The 22,166-nt window shown below is 34.3% G+C and overlaps 2 protein-coding genes across 2 annotated transcripts; one reads left to right on the forward strand and one right to left on the reverse strand.

Annotated features, from left to right (window-relative positions):
• Positions 1-6,764: 6,764 nt before the first annotated feature.
• LOC111508423 (NADH dehydrogenase [ubiquinone] iron-sulfur protein 3, mitochondrial) lies at positions 6,765-9,696 on the reverse strand. The gene is made up of 2 exons (XM_074171977.1): positions 9,241-9,696; positions 6,765-7,259 (listed from the first exon to the last, which is right to left on the reverse strand). Exons 1-2 carry the CDS (start codon positions 9,594-9,596, stop codon positions 6,839-6,841), a joined length of 777 nt encoding a protein of 258 aa, XP_074028078.1. The 5' UTR covers positions 9,597-9,696; the 3' UTR covers positions 6,765-6,838.
• Positions 9,697-10,649: 953 nt separating this feature from the next.
• Positions 10,650-20,717, forward strand: RecQ5 (RecQ5 helicase). The gene is made up of 11 exons (XM_023163896.2): positions 10,650-10,861; positions 10,917-11,041; positions 11,290-11,454; positions 11,512-11,685; positions 12,513-12,916; positions 13,118-13,360; positions 13,728-13,937; positions 15,219-15,351; positions 15,417-15,692; positions 17,171-18,167; positions 18,453-20,717. Exons 1-11 carry the CDS (start codon positions 10,762-10,764, stop codon positions 18,527-18,529), a joined length of 2,904 nt encoding a protein of 967 aa, XP_023019664.2. The 5' UTR covers positions 10,650-10,761; the 3' UTR covers positions 18,530-20,717.
• Positions 20,718-22,166: the final 1,449 nt, after the last annotated feature.

A 22,166-nucleotide genomic window follows, 5' to 3' on the forward strand; every position in this document is an offset into this window, starting at 1 on the left:
TTGTGAGTCTCAATAAGTCATGAGGAAATGTTGTTTAATATAACTGCATGCAGCACTTAGTTTCGAGGCATTTATCTCCTGGTCGGGTGAATGGAAAAAGTTTTTTGTTCTACTTGTTAAGAGAGTTATTTATTATATTATTATTGTATAATTGAACGATTACAATGCTTAAAAAATGCCGAATCTCGATAAAAACTGGCTTTTCGAAAAAGCGCTACGAGATAAAAAAAATGATGTATCAAACTAATGGTTTTCCGATTGATTCGGCCGTTACTTGATGAAATTAATTGAAACACTCTGTATAAGACGGAATGTGAAGAGTCTTAGGCTACTAACGTTTCAACATAATTTGGCGAAATGTGAAAATATGTGAAACAGGAAAAGGAAACGACCGTTTTTAGAAAAATTTCTGTTATTCCTTTTGTTGAAATATCTCTGAGCTATTTGGGAAGTTTGAACTTTTTTCGAGGGTCAGTGAGGGCACACTTCAACTGTCTAATTTCTGTGATCCGAATTTAACGGGTTTTGTTGGATTTTTACCTGCTTCCTGGACAATAGATTGAGTTGGTGGTCTCGATTAAAACATGTCAGTTGGTTTCTGTTACGTTGAGGTACATCTGTCAGAAATTTTCTAATAACTCTCCCATTTTGTGGTGCAAATACAAAGCAGAATAGGATATAACGACCTGATATTCCTTTCATTATTTTATATACAAGGCTATTCAAATTCGTTTCTGTACATGGGGATCTCATAAACGATAAGAGATAGAGTGTCGGTTAAATTGTGGCAAAGTTGCGTATTCCAGAAACCTATTCAATGATGTGGAAAAATCGAATATAGCTCTTCTGGTTCTGAAGATACAGAAAAACCAAAAAATCACAAATTATTTTTTGCCTATATCTTCTTTATGTGCAGATATATTAAAAATCTGTCCACATTTTGCTACTGGCACTTGATGTGGGCTCTCAGAATATATCCATGAATCTTTTATACAGGGTGTCATCTGACTTGGGCCACCCCTATATTTGAATTTTTAAATACGGACGTGTATTTTTTGTAGTAGTTTTTGGATCTTAGACGTTTACTTTAAACTGAGAAATTAAATTTTTTTTTATATTTCGGGATGTTTCGGTTATATTTGATTATACTTGTGTGATTTATTCTCTTTCAAATTACGGCCCTGGAAATTGGTTGACTGAGTTGAATAAAAACACAATAGCAACTTTCACGTCTCTCTATGTACCGTAAAGTTTTTCGAGAGTTTTTTTTTTCATTTTTAGGTACCAATTCATATTTTTTCCATTGCTCTGAGCGTTTTCTAAAATTAACTTTGAATAAGAAAATATTTTATGGTTATCTGAAACATATCTACAACAAAAATATATTATATGTGTTTTTATGAGCAGAAAAAGAAATGATAGCAATAATATCATCCGAAACGAACACTATAATTGTAATGAAAATTGAAATTAATGGCGCAATAAATGTTCGAATTGGAGTCCTTCCATTTCGAGACAAATAATGGGCCAATAAGATGGCCTGCAAGATCACCAGATCTCACTATTTTTTACTATTTTCTATGGGAGACATTGAAAAATAGGATTTACGCTGGCAGAGACATAGAAAATGTGGAAGACCAAATTGAGGATTTTGAATGGTTTCACAACAATGCAGCAAATAATAATATGAAATAATATGAAAAACCGAGTTCAAAAATGTCTCGAAATGGATGGACTCCAATTCGAATATTTGTTGCGCCAGTATCTAAATTACTTCATTTCAATTTTCATTACAATTATAGTGTTCGTTGCAATTATAGTGTTTTGGATGTTATTATTGCTATTATTTCTTTTTCTGCTCATAGAATCACATATAATATATTTTTGATGTAGATATGTTTCAGATAATCATCAAAGTTTTTATTATTCTGAGTTAATTGTAGAAAACGCAATGGAAATATATGAATAGGTACCTAAAAATGAAAAAAATAACTCTCGAAAAACTTTACGGTACATAGGGAGACGTGAAAGTTGCTATTATGTTTTCATTCAACTCAGCCAACCAATTTCCAGGGCCGTAATTCAAAAGGGAATAATTCACATAATTAAGATCATATATTACCGAAACATCCCGAAACATAAAATTTAATTTAATTTCTCAGTATGAAGTGAACGTCGACAATACAAAAAATACAGGCCGTATTTAAAATATCAAAGATGGGGGTGCCCCAAGTCAGATGACACCCTGTATAAAAGATTCATGGACATATTCTGATAGCCCACATCAAGTACCAATGGCAAAATGTGGACAGATTTTTAATATATCTGCGCATAAAGAAGATATAGGCAAAAAAATAATTTGTGATTTTTTGGTTTTTCCTGTATATCTCCAGAACCAGAAGAGCTATATTCGATTTTTTCACATCATTGAATAGGTTTCTGAAATACGCAACGTTGCCATAATTTAACCGACACTCTATCTCTTATCGTTTACGAGATCCCCGTGTACAGAAACGAATTTGAATAGCCCTGTATTATTATATATATATTAATTGAATAGAACTGGCGGATACTTGATGAAAATCCATATTAAAACTCATTAATACACTTTATTATATGATTTTGACAATAAAGGGTTTTACAAAAACTGCGACATACTTTATACTTTATAGTGAAAATCATACAATAAACTGTATCAATGGATTTTCTATATTGTTCTTTTTGTTTGTAAATTATTATTATTATTATTATGTGGTACGTTTTGGAGTTTTGAGGACCACCATTCACTCTAATATTTATCCCGAACTTCAAATTTTGTTTCGTATTTCTGACTGTGTATACAAATAAATTCAATTCCAAGGATCCCAATAGTTTGTTTGTGTGATTTTTGAAATCCTGTTTGTGCTTATTTATGTCTTCTTGTTATACGACTTCCGATGTCCCTTCTAATCCGCAATTTGTGAATCTAGATAAATAAACAAATAGGGATTCTGAACATGCAGGCAGATGTTCAAAAACCGCAGTTTCGTTGGTTCTCAATATGTATAAACCGATTTTGTATGATCCGTTTTACTATAATGTCAAAATCCAGATCGAAGAAAAATTCGAACTTGAACAGGACGTGTTTAGTGATCTGTTTGTGGTTTTTATACAGGTTGCAACAAAAATGTATGTCATAAATTGAACCACATATTCAAGAATAACTGGAATGGATGTAATTCATGAACTGTTTAAAGTTTTGTAATAAAATATATCTACGGTGTGACCCATTTTTAATGTAAACACCCCCCTAAAATTTGAAGTTGTAAATCGATTTTAATATTTTTTTTTAAAGGTCAAGTACTGAAAGGTCTACCTTGGGACAACATTTGAAATGTTTATTAAAATTTCAGGGCATACTACGATATTTTTTCTTAGTCGAAAATCGGGATTTTTTATTACCGATTTTTTATTGAAAAAATCACTACGCCACTGGATTCAGAGTGCCTCTAAATAGGAGTGACCAAAATTTCATGAAAAAATATTCATTATTAACAAAGTTATGACAACTCAAAAATTTTAAAACTCACACAGCTAACAGTCACAATATATGATTTTTTTTATGATTTCAACAATAAAGTGCCGCCAGATGAAAAAAAAACAAATAGAGTAAATATTTTTAATGAAAATAACGGAATTACATTCACACAATTCAACTAACAATGAAGCAAACAATTTTAATAAACGAAACTAATAACTAATTATTGAAATGTTTCGATTCAGTGCAACAATTAATTCTAACTCATATTCTAGTAGCCTCTACTAATCCACCACGTATTTCGATACATGTGTCGTAGCGCTTACGAATGTTTCTGATTACGTTCCTTAGTTCTTGAGGGCTAATATCTGCACATACCTGTCGAATTCTTGCACACAGTTCATTTCTCTTGAGCGATTTTTGTAAAACTTTTGTGTGAGAAGTCCCAAAAGAAAAAGTCCAAAACTGTGAGGTCTGGAGATCTGGGTGGCCACTCTATAAACGGACTACCACGACCTATCCATCGGTTTGGAAAATGTTCGTTAAGCCATCGCCTCACAGCTCTGGCATATTGAACTGAACACCCATCTAACTGGACAATTAAATTTGATCGTTCATTGATTGGCAGCTCGTGAATAGCATCCCAAAAATCTGTGTTTAAAAATTGTAGAAACCTGCGCATTAATGTTTTCCTCAAAAAAGAAAGGACCAATAATTCGTTCGTTCAATATCCCACACCAGACGTTGATTTTTTGGGAATACTGGCTTTTACAGTTTATTACCCAGTTAGGATTATCCGCTGCCCAATAGCGACAATTCTGTGATGACACTACTCCATTTGTAGTGAAAGTGGCTTCGTCGGTATATAAAATATTTTTTAGTAAATTTCTATTGTTTAAATATTCCCCTTGGGCCCATAAACAATATTCCAGGCGTCTTGCTTCGTCGCCTTCTTGAAGTGTGTGTAAAAATTTTGGCTTGAAAGGTTAATATTCTTCGCCTTGAGACATCTCCGAATAGTTTCTCGTGGAATATTCAAATCTAAAGTGGCATTCCTTATACTGGCATTAGGATTATTTTCGAAATAGTCTTAAATGATTTGATCATTTCTGTCATTCCTGTTTCGTCTTTGTACAGGATTACTTTTTAACATCATTTTTGATACTGCACCAGTTTCATTGAATATTTTATTTATTTTATTTGCCGTACCGCAGCTAATACGAGGACAATTGAAATATTAGGTCTTAGTTTTAGTTAATTTGCGTGAAAACTTGAATGTAATTCCGTTATTTTCATTAAAAATATTTACGCTATTTGTTTTTTTTCATCTGGCGGCACTTTATTGTTGAAATCATAAAAAAAATATTGTCATGGCTATATTTGTTGATATAGGGTGTTTTTTTGTAACTGTTAGCTGTGTGAGTTTTCGAATTTTTGAGTTGTCATAACTTTGTTAATAATGAATATTTTTTTATGAAATTTTGGTCACACCTGTTTAGAGGCACTCTGAATCCAGTGGCGTAGTGATTTTTTCAATAAAAAATCGCTAATGAAAAATCCCGATTTTCGACTAAGAAAAAATATCGTAGTATGCCCTGAAACTTTAATAAACATTTCAAATTTTGTCCCAAGGTAGATCTTTCATTACTTGACATTTCAAAAAATAAATTATTGAAATCGGTTTACAACTTCAAATTTTAGGGGGGTGTTTCCATTAAAAATGGGTCACACTGTATGACTTTCTTATCTTAAGAGCATCTTTTTCATATAAAACCACGACATCTGTTCAGCCCACCAAAAATTTTAGGAGGTATTTGAAAGTTTTTGCCGTACCTTGCACATTTTCGAAAAGCTATTTTTTATCGAGATCCGACCTTTTTATCATTTGTGGAGATCAAATCGTGAAGTGTTGTTAATGAAATTACTATGAATCTCCATCATCGGAAAACCATTAGTTTGATACATCATTTTTTTACCTCGTAGCGCTTTTTCGAAAAGCCAGTTTTTATCGAGATTCGGCAAACAGCGGTGTCCAACCACTGTATTGAACATCTCTTGTTATCGTAGAAGATCCATTTTTCATCACAAGTGACCCAAAAGAATATTTTTTTGATTGCGCAACCTCACAATTTTTGTAGATCGTTCAAATTGTGAGGATCGTCAAAATCGTGGGGCACCCACTTTACGAACTTTTCCAATACAACATGCCTGCATAATATCATAATAACTCACAAGTCTGAAAGGTCGGTGAGACTTATTATTTTAGCTGTGGGTTTACTTGAATATAATACAGAAAATCAGCTCAATTATATCTTCTCGTGGGTTCATCTGGTAGGTACTGACTCAATTATAACTGTGTGAAGATAATTCTGTAACGAGATGAGTACTTTTCCTTCAGATATCCTTGAGGAAAGTTAATTTTCTGGATCCTTGATTACTTTTGTCTTCGGTAAGCAACGGTCACTTCTATACCAGGCACTGCGTGTTCCCAATACCTCAATGAAGGAAATCTTGGTTCTGTTCAAGATTTTTGAGTCCAATTTCTGATGGTTCAGCGAAAAAGTAAAACTATCTGCTTCAGGATTTCACTAGAGTCCCAATACTCTCCTAGGTTTTTGAGTAAAAGTGCTAAAATGTTTCTGATTTGGTGATCGAAGATTCACAGGAATTTTGTCAATCACTTCCTGAGAATTACTTATACAATTAAGTATTTCAAATCCAACTCTTTCATGGATTTTTATAACTTCCAGAATCAGTTGAATTGCATCTTCTTCTGTTTCTGCACTATCCAAGTAGTCATCTATATATTGTTTGTCGATTATTGCCCTGGCTGCTTCTGGAAATTTTGAATGGAATTCTTCAGCGTTCCTATTTTTAACGAATTGTGCCATCGAGGGAGAAAAAGTTGTTCCAAATGTCATTGCCTTCATTTCATAAATATCAGGTTTTCTGGACCTATCCATTCCTTGCCAGAAAAAGCGTTGGGCTGAGCAATCCTCATCAAATAAAGATATTGACTCGACACGTTTGATTCCTGGTCCACTTCGACTTTAAACCAAAGGAATTCACAGTAGGACTAACTAGTCCGAACTACAAACCACAGTAGTTTGTGGTCCGAACAGCAATTTTCCAATACGCTTTAAATCATAAGCCCCTGTACTCAGGGGCGACCTACTCGTACCTACTATGAAAAATCGTTGTTTTTACTGCTTATATTGTGATTCTCACGAAATTCCAAGAACAAGAAAGGGTCTTTGAAACATATATTCAACAATTAGGAGTTATTCAATATATGACTGAACAGGTTTAACAAAAATATTTTCAATGTTTATTTTCTTTCTTTGTAGAACTGACCTTCGCTGCTTTTTCTTGTTTGTCCTTATATTTCGAAAACTGTTCCCACGGAGCCGACAAATCGAATTTTCTAAACTCCTGCGCGAATTCCACAGGTTCGCAAACGACTCTTTTCTTCTCGTCGTCGTACCTGAGCTCGACGAAGCCACTCAGTGGGAAATCCTTCCTGAACGGATGACCTTGAAAACCGTAATCTGTCATGATTCTTCTCAGGTCGGGATGGTTCTCAAAAAACACTCCGAACATATCCCAAACTTCTCTTTCCATCCAGTTGGCAGACCTGTATATTCCGGTAACTGAACCGATGGGTGTCAGTTCATCGGTGTAGGTTTTCACTCTGACTCTTGAATTGTATCGGTATGAAAGGAGATTGTAGACAAGTTCAAACCTGCAAATTTATCAAGTACAACACAAATCTAATAGGGAAATGAATGAATCTGATGATATTCTAAAGAATTTGGCAAACGCCGACCATGAAACAACTACTAGTATGTTGATATTGGATTATATTACAGATAATGGATTCCATCCTCAGGCATACTAATATATACTCAGATAAAGGTTGCTCATATAACAGTTGAAAGTTCATAGAATCAATTGAACATTGATAGTCATCCATTGCTAGCTGATCACTAATTCTTGTTTAACACTTCTAGTATTTTATATTATCTATCTTCTAGTATTATTTCTGTTATCAAAGTCTTGCAATTAATGCGAATAGTTTATCTGGAAAACGACCATAAACAGCCAGAAGAAACAGCCAAATTCCCAAATTTAATGTACAGTGCCGTGAAAAATTGACTTATTTGTTAAGTGAAATAAAACTGTTTTCAATTGTCGTATTTAGTGTCATTTATCAGAGAACTCAATAAAAATGTAGAATTACTAGAAGCAGTAACTTCGGTGAAACATCGAGAAAATGTTGAAGGTTATGTAAATGAGTCGAGAAGAAGAAATAAGGCACCGGAAAGAGGAGAATAGACCCAGATAAGAAGTTGAAGTACGAAGCAGACGAAAGGAAAAAACAACAGTTGTTACATATGTTGCACCATAATGAATTATACCAAATGCAGTTCCTAATGAGGAGTCAAGAGGAATCCGAGACTCAACCACAATTTGAAGAGAGATTAGAAAGATGGCAAGAGTGGCCTATCCAAATATTCAAGAAGAGCTCTTCCACCAGTTTGATTCAGGAATTAGCACACCGTAATTTGAAAGAACAAGATTCGGTCAACGACAACCTATGATTTTTCATTTCTACAATAAGATTTATCGAAGACAGATCCTAAGAATAACGTTTTTGGTATTCGAAATATATTTCCAGCATGAAAAAGGAAAACGATGTCCACGTCGATAAGAAGGAGCTTCAGGTAGCAATGGTAAAGCAGCGAGTAGAAACTTGTTGAGGAACAGCTGTAACATGATGGATATAAGCGTCCTGATCTCCTGCTTTTTCAAATTTCTACTACACTCTACTACATAGTGGATATAACCGACTTCCGAAGGTGACACCTCTAACCCGAATAAACAACACATTAGTGTTGAACAAGAAAAACGATGTAATAATAGAAAAAAAAGCTCAGTCGGTGAGGGATACTGATGCCAGCAAGACTCAGGGCAGCATATTACTGTTGAACCCCTTGAGAAAATCGTTTTAGACATGCTGGGGCCATTTCCTACCATACTTTTTGTAACAAACATCTAATGAAAGCAAAACCAACTAGCTGTAAGACAAGCATATTCAAATCATCTGCCTAAGTTTGTTTTTGAAAATCAAATGCCCTGCAACAAATTCTTGCCATTGGCATATTGAAGCTGAATAATTACACTCTATTCTTGCTAGTGACTGGTCAGGGGGTGAAATTTCTTAACAATTCGTTGTTTGGCAGATGGATTAATCAATACAAATGAGATGCTGTCCTAGAAGAATCGCTGTATCGCCAGTTAAACTTGTTTCTCTCAAAATATCAGCATGGTCCGAAAGAAAGATTGAAGACAGTCCAGAAATTTTCGAGATTCCAGTTGTAACTTGCCAATTATAGCAGGTTCCAGTGAAAGTGAGTTTTGAAAAAGACGATTCAGTATGGTTTTAGCAACTCGTACGTTAAAAAGGGGGAACGCACGAAAGAATAAAGAAGAAGTACTTTTCTGCAGTATTCTGGTGTTTCAATATTATAGATAAACCTGTATTAATACTAAGAGTAAAAACTAAAAATTTATAGTGGTTTCATTTTACTTCCTCATTACTACCAAATTTTGATTGTCGAAGTGATGAAACAAAATGTCCCTATGCTGAAGCGTTCGAGACTCATCATTGATAATGAGGATTTCGAGCTGAAAAATTGATTGGAGAATTATTGTTTTCGAACCTGTACGGACGACTTGGCACATCTAAAGCCGTTAGATCAATAAGTGAAGCAAATTGCGAGTTGTGATGGTCTTTTAAAAACTGCAATATGCACCGAATGCCATCTGGCTCCACCATAATTTCAAGTTCATTCGAAGGAGTTATCTGAATTTGTTGTACAAACTTAGGAATAGATTCTGACACATATATTCCAAACTCCTTCAGCTGATCTTTCAGTAATTCGGATTTTGTCTTCTGAGCTGGCGGTTCTTTTTCCTTGTTGACATCCGCACAAATTTTTGAAACTTTTCTTCCGAGGTGTCTCACGTGGTATTTTATTACCGGAAAACCCTTATTTAGGGTTTTAAATAGATGCATGAACTATAAAATATATAAAAATGTTCGATAAATACTAATGATCAGCAGCAGTTACAGAAATTGACAAACTATGACAGTTTCACACTCAATATATGCTATGTAAATTATGTCGCAGAGAACGGAACACAAATTTGAAGAACTGATATAGACGTAGTAAACAAGACAAATAGAAGCATATATCCAGCAAGATAATACAATAGGAATTGAAATACTCACAAGGTGGGCAATTCATATGATTCGACAATCCTATGTTATTGGAAATATTACACAAATGGAAAAAGTAGAACTGTTCGTTCGTTTTTGAAAATTGAAATTCTCCCTTTGACACTGATGTAGGTTTTCCAATAACGTATTAATCTTTTTACAACACAAAAAATCATAATACCCCAAAAACAGTCATAAAACGTATTTTCTCAACAAAGAATAACTTTTAAGCACCGTTTCTGAATATTTAGTTTCTGTAGTTGAATCTTGACATATTTGAATGAAAATGTTACATCCTATCGCTGTCACTAATGATACGTCGATGTGAGTTATTTCACTCGTTCACTGTTGCTCTCTCTCTCTCTCTCTCTCTCTCTCTCTCTCTCTCTCTCTCTCTCTATGTTAATTGGTTTTGCTTCCATTGAGAGGCATTAAGCCAAAGACTCACTGTTAAAATTACAAGCGTAAAATTTCAACATTATCGCCACCTATCGAATATCGAATATCTAAATTTTGGACACGAAACTCCTCGATAGGCTAGCAGGATATACCAAGAGTTCAAATATTTGACAAGTAAGGTTGCGAAACTGGTCGACTCACGATCCAAAGTTCATGGATTCGAAATCAACTACGACTAGATATTTTTCTCAAGCAATTTTCCTACTTGATGTTGGATTCATTCTGCTACCATTATCTGCTACTTTATGTGTCTTACTGCACTCAGTGCATTCTAAGTGGCTCAAGGAGTTATTAACATACCTTTCCGGGATATGTGGCTAAAGATCATGGCAGTCGATGCTGTTGACACTGAAAAAAAAAGAAGAGATTGTACGTTACTGACAGTGACACTGACAGCGCGGAAAACAACAGCTGATTGACGATTGTTGTTCAATAACATATGAGTATTAAAGTATGTGAAGGTTGTACCTTTATTAAAAACAAATAAATACATTTTTATATAATGGAGGTGTCAACAATTGAAGAAGGACTCAAGAAGTACTTCAAATTTGATGAATTCAAATCAGATCTTCAAAGAGAGGCAGTCATTGAAGTTTGCCAAAGTAAAAAAAATCTACAGCATGAATAAAACTATTATTTTAAACAACCTGATTTCAGGAAAACATGATGTTTTCATATCGATGCCAACAGGATCTGGGAAATCTCTGTGTTATCAACTACCAGCTGTACTGCAGGAAGGCAAAATTTCCATTATATTTTCTCCTTTGCTGGCACTCATCAAGGTACGATTTGAACTTAACTATAGGTATATAACTATCAGGACCAGGCAAAAACGGTCTTCGTCGACTTCATCGAATCACGAGTACCCATAATTTATGCTAACGGAATTAATCGACTTGTGTTACATTGGCAAAAGTGCATTGATTCAAATGATGCTCATTTCCATTTATTTGAATTTGCAGTCACTGATTTATTTGCTGAGGTGGATAGACCACAATATTATTTTTTAATCCCTCATTGATGTTTTCAGGATCAAATAGATCATCTTATTGCGTTAAAGATAAGAGCCGCCTCACTCAACTCAAAAATTGGTAAGGCAGAAAGGGAATCTCTCATAGCCGATTTGAAATCTACATCCCCCAATACCAGAATATTGTATGTCACTCCTGAACAGGCAGCCACAGCCACTTTCAAAGTAAGTAAATGATTTTTCAATAATCACTGCATGGAGTTAAGTTCTTTTTTGTTACAGGACTTATATCAAAACCTACATAACTTCCAGAAGATAGCCTATTTAGTTGTTGATGAAGCACATTGTGTCAGTGAGTGGGGACACGATTTCCGCCCTCAGTATCAAAGATTAGGAGAACTCAGAGAAAAAGTTGATGTGCCTTGCATTGCTCTTACAGCTACAGCAAATACAGAGGTGAGTTTCGGAACAGATGAGGTATGAAAGGGATGTGAAATTCATCACCGAAATGAAGTTACATAATCCCCAAATTATTAATAGACATGATCTTATATGGACATTGTTGTACACAATTCTGTGACATATTCCTATCAGGATGTTTCGCAGACTATCAGTCTGTGAATATTCCACTTTCAGAAAGTAATTATCAGAGAATTTTGAGTTCCATCAAACAAATTAATGGCAATAATGGTTACAAGGTAGATATAATTGACTTAATACTTTTCAAAAAACTATAAAAACAAGCCATTTTAAAGGTATGTCTCCTTCATGAAATGATAGCAAGCGTCGTAAGACATTGACATACTTTGGACATGCCAATAATATCGCTCGTTTTTTGAAAAAGAAAGACTTGGACACGGCTTACAGAACAAAAAATAATCCATTGAAAACAGTGAAGACAAAACTTCAGTGTCAGATAGATCAGAAGTATATAATTTTTTGTCCGAAACTTTATATTGGCCAACCGTGGAGAATCTTTTCACAAAGAATAATATAGCATAGTTCTTTTTCACATTGGCAAACCACTTTCTCTGGCAGAAGGGCATGAGTTGAATCACGATTATGATATATTACATTTAGAAGAGAAAGGTTTGAAAGTTGATTTTGAGTAAAAATAGTTTACCTAATGCTTTAATAAACCTAAACTGGTCGTAACAAATAAGAATCATAATAGAAATCAGACAAAAGCTTGTATCTCTATCCTATGTTTCTTGAATACTTTGGATTTTCATCAAATATTGGCCAATTCCATCACATTTATTAAAAACTGCATCAATTTTTAGGTTACCAAAGATATAATTACCAGTTTAAGATTAGGGAAAAATCACAAAACTTTCAAAACCTCAAGTTTCCGAAGCAACTTGTTCTACGATGTATATTTTCCTAATATATTGGAAGACCCTTTCAAACACCTCAGGGATTTCATCAATGACTGCCTCAATTTTGAAGCTGAGAAAGATCTGGCAAAGGAAAAAAAATCTTGTGGCATAATTTATTGCAGGACTAGAGAACAGACGGAACTTCTGATGGAAAGACTGAATAAATTAGGAATAAAGTCTTTGTGTTACCACGCTGGACTGAAAACAGAGGAACGAAAGTCATTTCAGGATAAGTGGCAAAACGGTGATGTACCGGTGATATGTGCCACTATCAGTTTTGGAATGGGAGTTGATAAAGCTTCAGTCAGGTAAATTGATATTACATAGAAGGTAAAACTGAAAACTCTAGTGTAGAATAAATGCAATTCCTTCTTGACGCACATGTCACCAACCAAGTTGGCGTCAAAAAGAGTATTGTAGTTGTGGTGTTTGGGAAAAGTCTTTGGTTTGTATTTAAATTGATATTGTTTATGAAACCTACAATTTTATGATCCTTTCTGTTGTATCAGATTTGTTATACACTGGGGCAGTCCCAAAGATCCGGCTTCCTTCTATCAGGAATCAGGAAGAGCGGGAAGAGATGGAAAACCATCTCGTTGCAGAGTTTATTACAATCGATCTGACAGTAAAGCTATAGAGTTTCATTTGGTGCAGGATTTAGGAAAGGCAGGAAGTAAGGAAAACAAGAGAAAGAGGATGGAAGAAGCTATAAAAGGATTCAAGAAAGTCCTTGAGTTTTGTGAGAATCCCACGTGAGTTATATACCGAATAAGAGGTCTGTTTGAAAAATAAGGTGAATGTTCAACTTTGGCGGGCTGAAGCAATAATGCCTCAACCACCATATTCACCAGATTTGGCCTCTTGCGACTTTTTCCAAGTTTGAAGAGACCCATGAAAGGACGGCGTTTTGCGATGAATGAGGAGATAAGAGAGCTCAATGACATACCAAAAAGTGCATATCAGAAGAGGACAAAATAGAAATTGAAAATCAATAAATATTTTTTGAGAAAAATAAAAATTCATCTTATTTTTTAAACAGATCTTGTATAGTGATTGTCACTATTGGTAGCAAGATTTCAAAAATCACTTCCATGAGTTAGTCTGTATCTAAATTTTTAGGGAATGTCGCCACAGACTTTTTTCCAACCATTTTGGGGAACCACCTCCCAAATGTAAAGACAGATGTGATTTTTGTAAGGACAAGAAAAATGTTCAGGAGATGGTGGAACACTTCCTAACCAAAAGGATACAATTCAATTCTATGCCCACTAGCTATTCCAGTACTGACTTTGATGATTTATATGGATATGGAAGAAAGGGGATATCAGAGTAGGTTTGTTTGGAAAACATGTTTTGAAGACTCCAGTTTTCTCAAATTTTTCATTTTTCATTTGCTTAAGGTTGTGTTTTGTCAAACGAAAGTTTCCATAGACATCACTCCATCCTCTAACTAAATCACACAAGAATTTTTAAAATCAGTTATAATACGAAGTCAAATATTTTTATTAACACACTTTTATTAGCTTCACCTGCATGTATGTATGTATGTTTGTTTGTTTGCTTGTAACTCTCGAGCTCGGGATCTGTATTTGACAGAATTGCTTGATGTATTCGCGGGCAGATGGCGCTGTACGTAATCTCCTTGATATATCGACAGTATTGCTTGATCTATTCGCAGTCAGATGGCGCTGTACATAACCTCCTTGATGTAATTCGAACTCACTTTACATGTATTTCATCATTTGAAAAGAAATTTTTTTTCATTAACACGCGCACTGCTGCCTTATTTGTAACCTTCCTTTGCGCGCCTGCTGCCTTGGGCTTGGTAGCTGATTTTAAGGTTTCCTCTCCAGAATCGGAAAATATCAATGATCATTTTTCTAAACAATATACGGCTGATTGATCCCAAAGTTTAGATAAAATTAATATAGTTTGAAAAGACTAAAAAACACGCTTTTATAAAAAATTGAAAATAAATATAGTTTAAAAAACTAAAAAACACGCTTTCAAAGAACATCGAACTAAAAAGTTAATTTTTTTTTTAATAAGAAATTGTAAGTACTCTCAATAACGAGCTCAGCAACTTATATAAGTGGTTATGTTGAAATAAGTTGATGTTGAATTCCTCAAAAACTAAGTGTTTGTTAGTAGGTTCAATTTGAAACTGTTAGAAATTTTATGGTGCAGACTTGCCTTTGTTCCTGAATTCATAAATAGTTCATCCATCGAGTTTGCAACTGAAATTGAGAATTTGAGCATCATCTTGGGTTATATTTGAAACTATTATTTTGCCATATTATACTTAGAGCAGTTCTATATTGATTTCTTGCAATCAAGAAGATGTACACAAATTACAAATGCAGCAGAGTGAATTAATGCGAATATTATTTGGATGTTGTAGATGCACACCAATTAAAACCATGTTAGCTTCACTAAATTGGCTGAGGGTTGAGAAGAACATTAAAAAGGCAAATTTCCTTTGAATATTCAAAATTGAACATAACCAAACGCCTGAATATCTGAATACATATCAGTTTAAAGTAGCCAAGTGCTAAAAAAAGTTATTCTTTTTTACATTCTATTACATGACACCTTTTCTTATTTTTTAAGTGAACAGGAGGGATACAAAAATGGTAATGATGGTAGTGATGATGAATTTGGTTCATTCGAAAGGGAACAAGCAGCCAAAAAAGCTACCAATGACTTTATTCAGAAACAATTTGCTTTGAGAAGAAATCAGCAGGTAGGAAACAATTCACCAGAAAACGAAAGTCTTTTTTATATACTTAAATTATATATTTTTCACAGGAAGTTTCTAGAGAAACGATTGACAAGTTATTTTCAAAACATGCGAGAGTCAAAGCAGCTGCATCTACTTCCAGCAAGGTCAAGGGGCTCACTTTGGCAACCAGAGAGCAATATTTGACAAAATTAGTTGACGTTTTCTATGAGAACTATAGCAAGTGTCAAGAAGACCCTACTTTGGATAGACAGGATGTTGAAGATTGCTCAGTGGATGCAGAGTATGAAGTTTTTTCAGCTAACACCAATATGACCATGTACAGGAACTCTATTGCAAGAATGGTAAGTTTTTTATTATTTTATGGAGTGCATATTCTATTGTTATACTTCCTTATAGAGTAATGCAAAGAGCCACACAAAAATAAAGAATTCCCTTTCCCCCTAATGCAACTCTATGAGAGCCAATTAATTCAAATTCAATTCAAAGGGAACAGGTTTCTATAAAATTCAGTTGAATATAAATTAAAAAGACAGTTTTAAAGTTTTTGTTCGAAACTTATAGTAACAATTTCATGAAGTATTCTAGGTTGGCTTTACATGCTGCCTGTTTAAAAAATTAAGTGAAATTTCACTTTTCTCAAAAAATATTTATCAATTTCTATTTTTTACGGTTTTCTGTGCTACGCTAGGTGATTCTTCTTGCCACAAGATGACGCTGCGGAACATTAGGAAAAAAGATAATATCAAAGTGACATTTTTTATTAAAATTCATATAATATATTATGTTTGTGATTTTTAAGGAATGTTCTCTCAAAATATCCGTTGAAAGGGTATTGCTGGCGGAAATCATTTGTTATTTGAAAGATATTACTATAGTCGAATGCGAGGCAGGACCAATCGAGATAGTTGTGTCATTGAAATCTTCTCACGAAGTTAGAGTAACTCTGGTATCTCCAAAAAAAGTAAGGGATATTAATTTATTATTAATTTTCAAAGCATTCTGGAAACCTTTGGGAATATTTTGAAACGAAATATCTTCTTTTCTTTTCAGTCTTTGCAACTGAGTACCTTTGATATAATAGATTATTGCAATTGCTAATACTTACACATACAGTTAGAGAATTTTATGTACTTGAAGTAAAATCATCCTAATCGAATTATTCATCACAACACAAAAGTTTGTTGTCCAAAACAAGTAAAATATTGTTCATACGAACGAACGCGGAACTACGTATACGCAGAACTGCGATTGATTCTAGAATAACACCACCACTAATGAAAACGTACAATTATTTTACGTGAATATTGAGAAGACATCAATTACTTTGATTGTAATTGAAAAACTTTAAACTTTACCGCGTTTAATGAAATTATTTAGTATTTTGGTCATATATGATGTTGGTTCATCATTTTTCGAAAAACCTTACCAAATAACTTTCGAATACGGAACTTTCTGGTGAATTTTGGAACATGCCTAAGATGCATCACTTCCGTTATTCGCTATTGGTAACACTGACAATATTATACTCTTTGTGTCACAGAACATTACAATTAATGTATCTATCTGCTTTTTAGTGTCATTTGTCGAATTTTTGTTTTTGGACGTAGAGTTACGTCAATTCATCAATATTTTGCAGATTAATTGCTGCGTTGTTGGAAAATTTAATTTTTCGTGTAAATTTAAACAACAGAATTGTTTATGGTCCAGTAACAATCGATTCATCGTCAAATGGCCAAGTTTTACGAAGCTACACACGATAACCTAGTTATTTTTAGAAGACATCCTCCTGATAGTCCTGACGCATTTTCAATATTTTCAGATATCTAACGTGAAAAAACTGACTGCTGATGAAATAGTGCATGAGAAGTTGTTGCTATTTGAACCGAAACCAGCAAAAAATGAAACATTGAGTGATCTCTTTCGAAATATCACGAAGGAACAACAACTGAAGAAACTGGAAAACCCATTTGGAAAAGGTGAAATTTCTAATGACAAAGTGAACATAGTACCTGAATTCAAAACAGCTAGACAAGAATTAGAAGAAAAGATAAATATATCTAGTAGAAACCAACCATTAATTAGCAATTTCTTCAAGAAGAGTTTCGTTGAAAAGAACGAAATTGAAGAAAAACCGAAAAAAACATCTGAAAACTCTGTAGAAATGAGTGGTCGCAAGGATCTCAAAAGTCTCTTCGGTGACGATGATTCTGAAGAAGAAAACTTCCCTAGTGAAAAAAATTCAAGATTAGATGCCACCGATGTGAGTGATAACTGTGAAAGTGTGAAGAATTCCAGAGATAAACACAAAAGTAAACATAGCAAAAGTGAGAAGCACTCTGATAAGCACAGAGAAAAAAATAAGGATGATAAGGAGAGAAAGCGAAGGAAGAGTACAGAAAGGGAGGATGACAAGAAAAGGAAAAAAGAGGAAGAAATGTTCCATAAGAGGTTCCATTACGACATCGACGATGATGGTGAACTCTCCAGTACAGAAGAAAAATACAATGAATTAGTCAGAAAGGAGACTGTAGACGAAAAACATAACATAATAGACTTAGATGCTAGCAGTAATATGAAAGAGAGCCTGAGTAGAAATGATAAACAGGAATCAAAGTTGGACGAATCCGTCATACTTCCTGAAGTCAAACCTCACAAGCAGAACGGTGAAAGCAGCAAAAAGCAGAGGTTGAAGAAAACAGAAGTTGGAGGATTGGTAGTCAAATTGTTGACTCCTGCATATGCAGATCGAAGATTCGAATCAAGGGATCTTTTCAAAAGTCTTGCCAGGAGTATATCACATGCTTTGGCTGACAAAGGTAAATAGATTGTTCAATTTTTCACTTTTTTTTTCATGCAATCAATCGTTATTGTTTCATACTTATTATGATCAGTGCTCAGAAATTTCAATTTTTTCACGACATTTAGTCAGTTGATAACAAGATATGGCATGGGGCAGTTCTCCACTTGCCATCCTCAAAGATTGTCTCTGATAACGAATCTGAACAAGGTTTGTACGTTGGATCAACTTCTGGAAAGTTTTTTGATGAGTTATTGTCACAAGAGTTGTTGGAAATGCTTTATGTTACCTTTTTCTGTTTCAGATGAGAATGAAATCAAGGACTATGTGCACAAGTTCCTAGAAAAGAATGAAGCGATTACATCACAAACGAAATTGTAGTAGCGGTTAAGTTAACTGTAACTTTATTACATATATGATGGAGAGGCAAGCTTGTTTATTGAGTGTCTTATCGACCGTAATTGTATAATTATTTGACATTATCTGGGGAGAAAATAAGTTCCTCTTTTCTTCTTTTTCATTCATCAAAAAGTTTGATGGTTAAAAGAAATGGTTTCAATATTATGAGTGATGGAGAAAAAGCCATGGGTGTGTGCGTTTTGTACAAAAAGTGATTCTTTATATTCTGTAACAAATAGAAAAGTAAGCAGGTGTTAGAAACGTCCTCAGTATATTTTGTTACTGTTAGGTATTGTTATGCATTTTACAACTTTGAGACCACAGCGTTACTGTTTGAAACTTGTGTATGGGTGAAGCGGGAACCTAGAATAAATTATTTTTCCCACATATGAGAACTGTCAGATTTTATTCTTGATGAACGGTTACTTTTGACTTTGTGAATAAGATTTGAATTTTTTTTCCTGAAGAGAGTGTCGCCATTCTCATCTTCTCGACCTTCTTGTAAACATTTTTCTGACTCGTAGTACAATCACCGTATGCCACTGTCAACATTTCAGGTGTTTGTATAATTATTAACATGGATAAGTTGAAGAACTTAAAATATTAAGCTCAAAACTTGTCTGAAGACTGTACCAAGCAGAGATACATACAGCTACCGGACTGAGAAGCCCCTCAAGATGTATGTTTCATTATATGTATCTACAAGAACCCAAATGGCATTTTAATATTCATTTATTGTTTACCCCTCTTAATCTGTACTAAAATTGCAAACAAAAGTTTCTATTCCTTTATTCCTAATACTTTCTTTGTCATACACCTACCCAAACTTTATGCATATACGATTTCTCCCACTGGTCAGACTCAGTCCAGTAGTGTACCTATAAGAAAATGAGTATATCCAAATAGAATTGAAATGAAATTGAAACATCATCTCTCCCAACTACCTACACAGAAGGTTCTAGTGCTTGGGGCTTTGTTCACGAGATGGAGCTGGGGTATCTTTTTAGTTGTGATTAGTTTTTGGGAGAGAAAAGTGTTTGGCTCTCTGTTTCTCCAACTTTACAAAAATAATATAAGAAACTTCTGAAGGCGATCGATTTCAAAATATACTGTACATAGATGTTTATATCATGCACATAAGATACTTTCAGATACAAACTGGAAGAAAAAGCCCTCATGAAACAACTACTTTCATATTGACAATTAAAATTTAAAAGTAATCTACACTGTATAAGACGTTGCATTGAAATATTCAAACACAGATTTCTTTCGCATTAATTATTTAAATATAGGAGAGCGTTTCCCCTATTACATATTGTGTGCATTTGGAATGCATTTCAGTCTCTTGATGTCCAATTCTGCGAAGCCATTCAAGCATATTAATTCAAATAACTTGGCAATTGATTGGTCGCGCCCATCAAAAGATAGTTCTCTTAACAAACCCTTATTTGTTCGAAGTAGAAATCATCAATTTTATAACCCTGCCATTAATTTGGAGTAAACTATTTCATCATTGGAATAAATAGGTTTTTAAAAATTATCATGACGAATCATGATAGTTATTTATCATAGTTCTGTGTGGGGAAAGATAGTTCTGTAAGTTTTGTAATATATTGTTTTACATTATCTATTATTTGTAAATAAATGAAAAAATTACAAAATTTGGGAGACAGTTTGAAAACTAAGTTCAAATAGAAACTCTGGAAAACGTTTTTCTAAAAGTGTTGTAGCTGAAGGGAATGAAATTTTTCACGGTCTCATGAAAAATTAATATATTTGGTGAAAGTTGAACTTGTTTATTTTTTTTTGTGTTGCAATGCTGCCTCTTGCTCAAATGTTTAATAAGTTTCTCGGAAAGTTATGGACATGAAATACTCTAGAATATAGGCATTGAAATAGTAACACCCTGTACATTGCTTCATAGACCTCAGAAGTTTGAATTCCGTGAAAAGTTGGATTTTTGTTGTGAATAGTTTTATTGAAATGTCTTCATGTAGGTGCATATATGGTTTTTGTAATTGAGCTATAATTTGATTAGGCATCCTTTATTATTTCCATTTATAGGGTTTCTATCTTTTATACATAGAACCTCTTGATTATATTTCCTAAAAAATTATTTATTTTTAATTGATCGTTAAACGAAATGCAAATAAACAAATGTTTTATAGATGTTGAGGGTTTATTTTTAGCGTTCTGGTGATTTATAGGCAACTAGCGACCAGCTCCGCACGAGTGCAATGCTGATACTAAATATACATATAAACGCGTGCGATCGCCGTTAATAATAAGGCGCGGTTCCCACTGGAGCGATACGATATGCGATGCAACAGGCGATAAGCAACCTGATCCTGATTTGACACCGATCACTCATAACCGTGCATACATAATGGAAGCAACTAATCTAGTGCACACTGGAGCGATCGCGATACTACACTGATAATTATCGGAATCGCGTCGAAAAGGGGGGCACGGCTGCCGGGTCGCTTAAGCGAAAGACACGTTTATATCAAGTCAGCAAGAATAGGTGCAATCCTCTATTTCCTTCGTGAAATTGGTGGAGCAGAACCCGTGCTCCTCTTGACACCAATCTCAATAAAACACGGTAACTATTTGAGCTCATTCTATAAAACTCTCTAAATTTCTGTTCGTGATGAGAGAGCTCACGAGAAACCACTGCCGAACTGTGTTTAATATTAAACATAATATAGGTGTACCCAGTATTTTCTAGACTCCCGTTTCCGGTACTTGCGCGGCCTTCGACGCGCTATTTGAAGGCACGCGCCCCTAGCCCCCCGGCCGGTACCGCCGCAACCGCTATGCCCTTGCATTTTGAATCAATAATATCTTCGAAAATATTCATTTAAATTACATGCTGGAAAGGGCCGTATTGATCTAGATTAAATGCGCAATGTATTTAAGGTACTTTTGATTGGAAAAGGTTTGCTTTGATCGCTTCGTAAATAAGCCATTTCTTGAGGATAAAAAAATTATATTGTGGGTTATCCCGAAGAGATAGACATATACCTTCGCGGACGTTTTTGTACACCTTTTGAAGGTGTACAACAAAGACAGGGATAGACAGACAGCGGGAATCGACTTTGTTTTTTACTAAGTAGTGAAGCAACTTAATTTGATTTATTGAAATCTTCATGATATTGGCAATGATGTGTCTTTTTTCCAAACTACAAATTATAAACTTCATGAATGAGTTTGAAAGTGGTTGACTATGTTTCGTGGTGAATTTCATTTGTTTGGACTTCCATTTCTAATCTAAACTTCTACATCGCTCAACCGATCACGATGAAACTTGACATGTATAAGTAATTTTTCATAGAGAAGGTGTTTAGGCTATCAATTTTTCTGTAACTCGCCACTAGATGGCGCGGAAGAATACTTTTTTGAAAGCACTGTTCAATAACGCTGCGAAAACCTAAGTTCGTTGATTCTGATTCTGTTAGAACATTGGAACAGCAGCTATACAGCAACATAGTACTAATTAGTACTACAACTACCAAATTCTAAGCGGGCGAAGCCGCGGGCAACAACTAGTATGATATAAATTGATTTGAAATCCCTGAAAAAATCTATAAAAAAATAAAAAGATTAGCTGAAAAATGAC

The sequence above is a fragment of the Leptinotarsa decemlineata genome, unplaced genomic scaffold (assembly GCF_025532065.1).
Source record: "Leptinotarsa decemlineata unplaced genomic scaffold, Ldec_3_MD MMD2_P_RNA_scaffold_1, whole genome shotgun sequence".
NCBI lineage: Eukaryota > Metazoa > Arthropoda > Insecta > Coleoptera > Chrysomelidae > Leptinotarsa > Leptinotarsa decemlineata.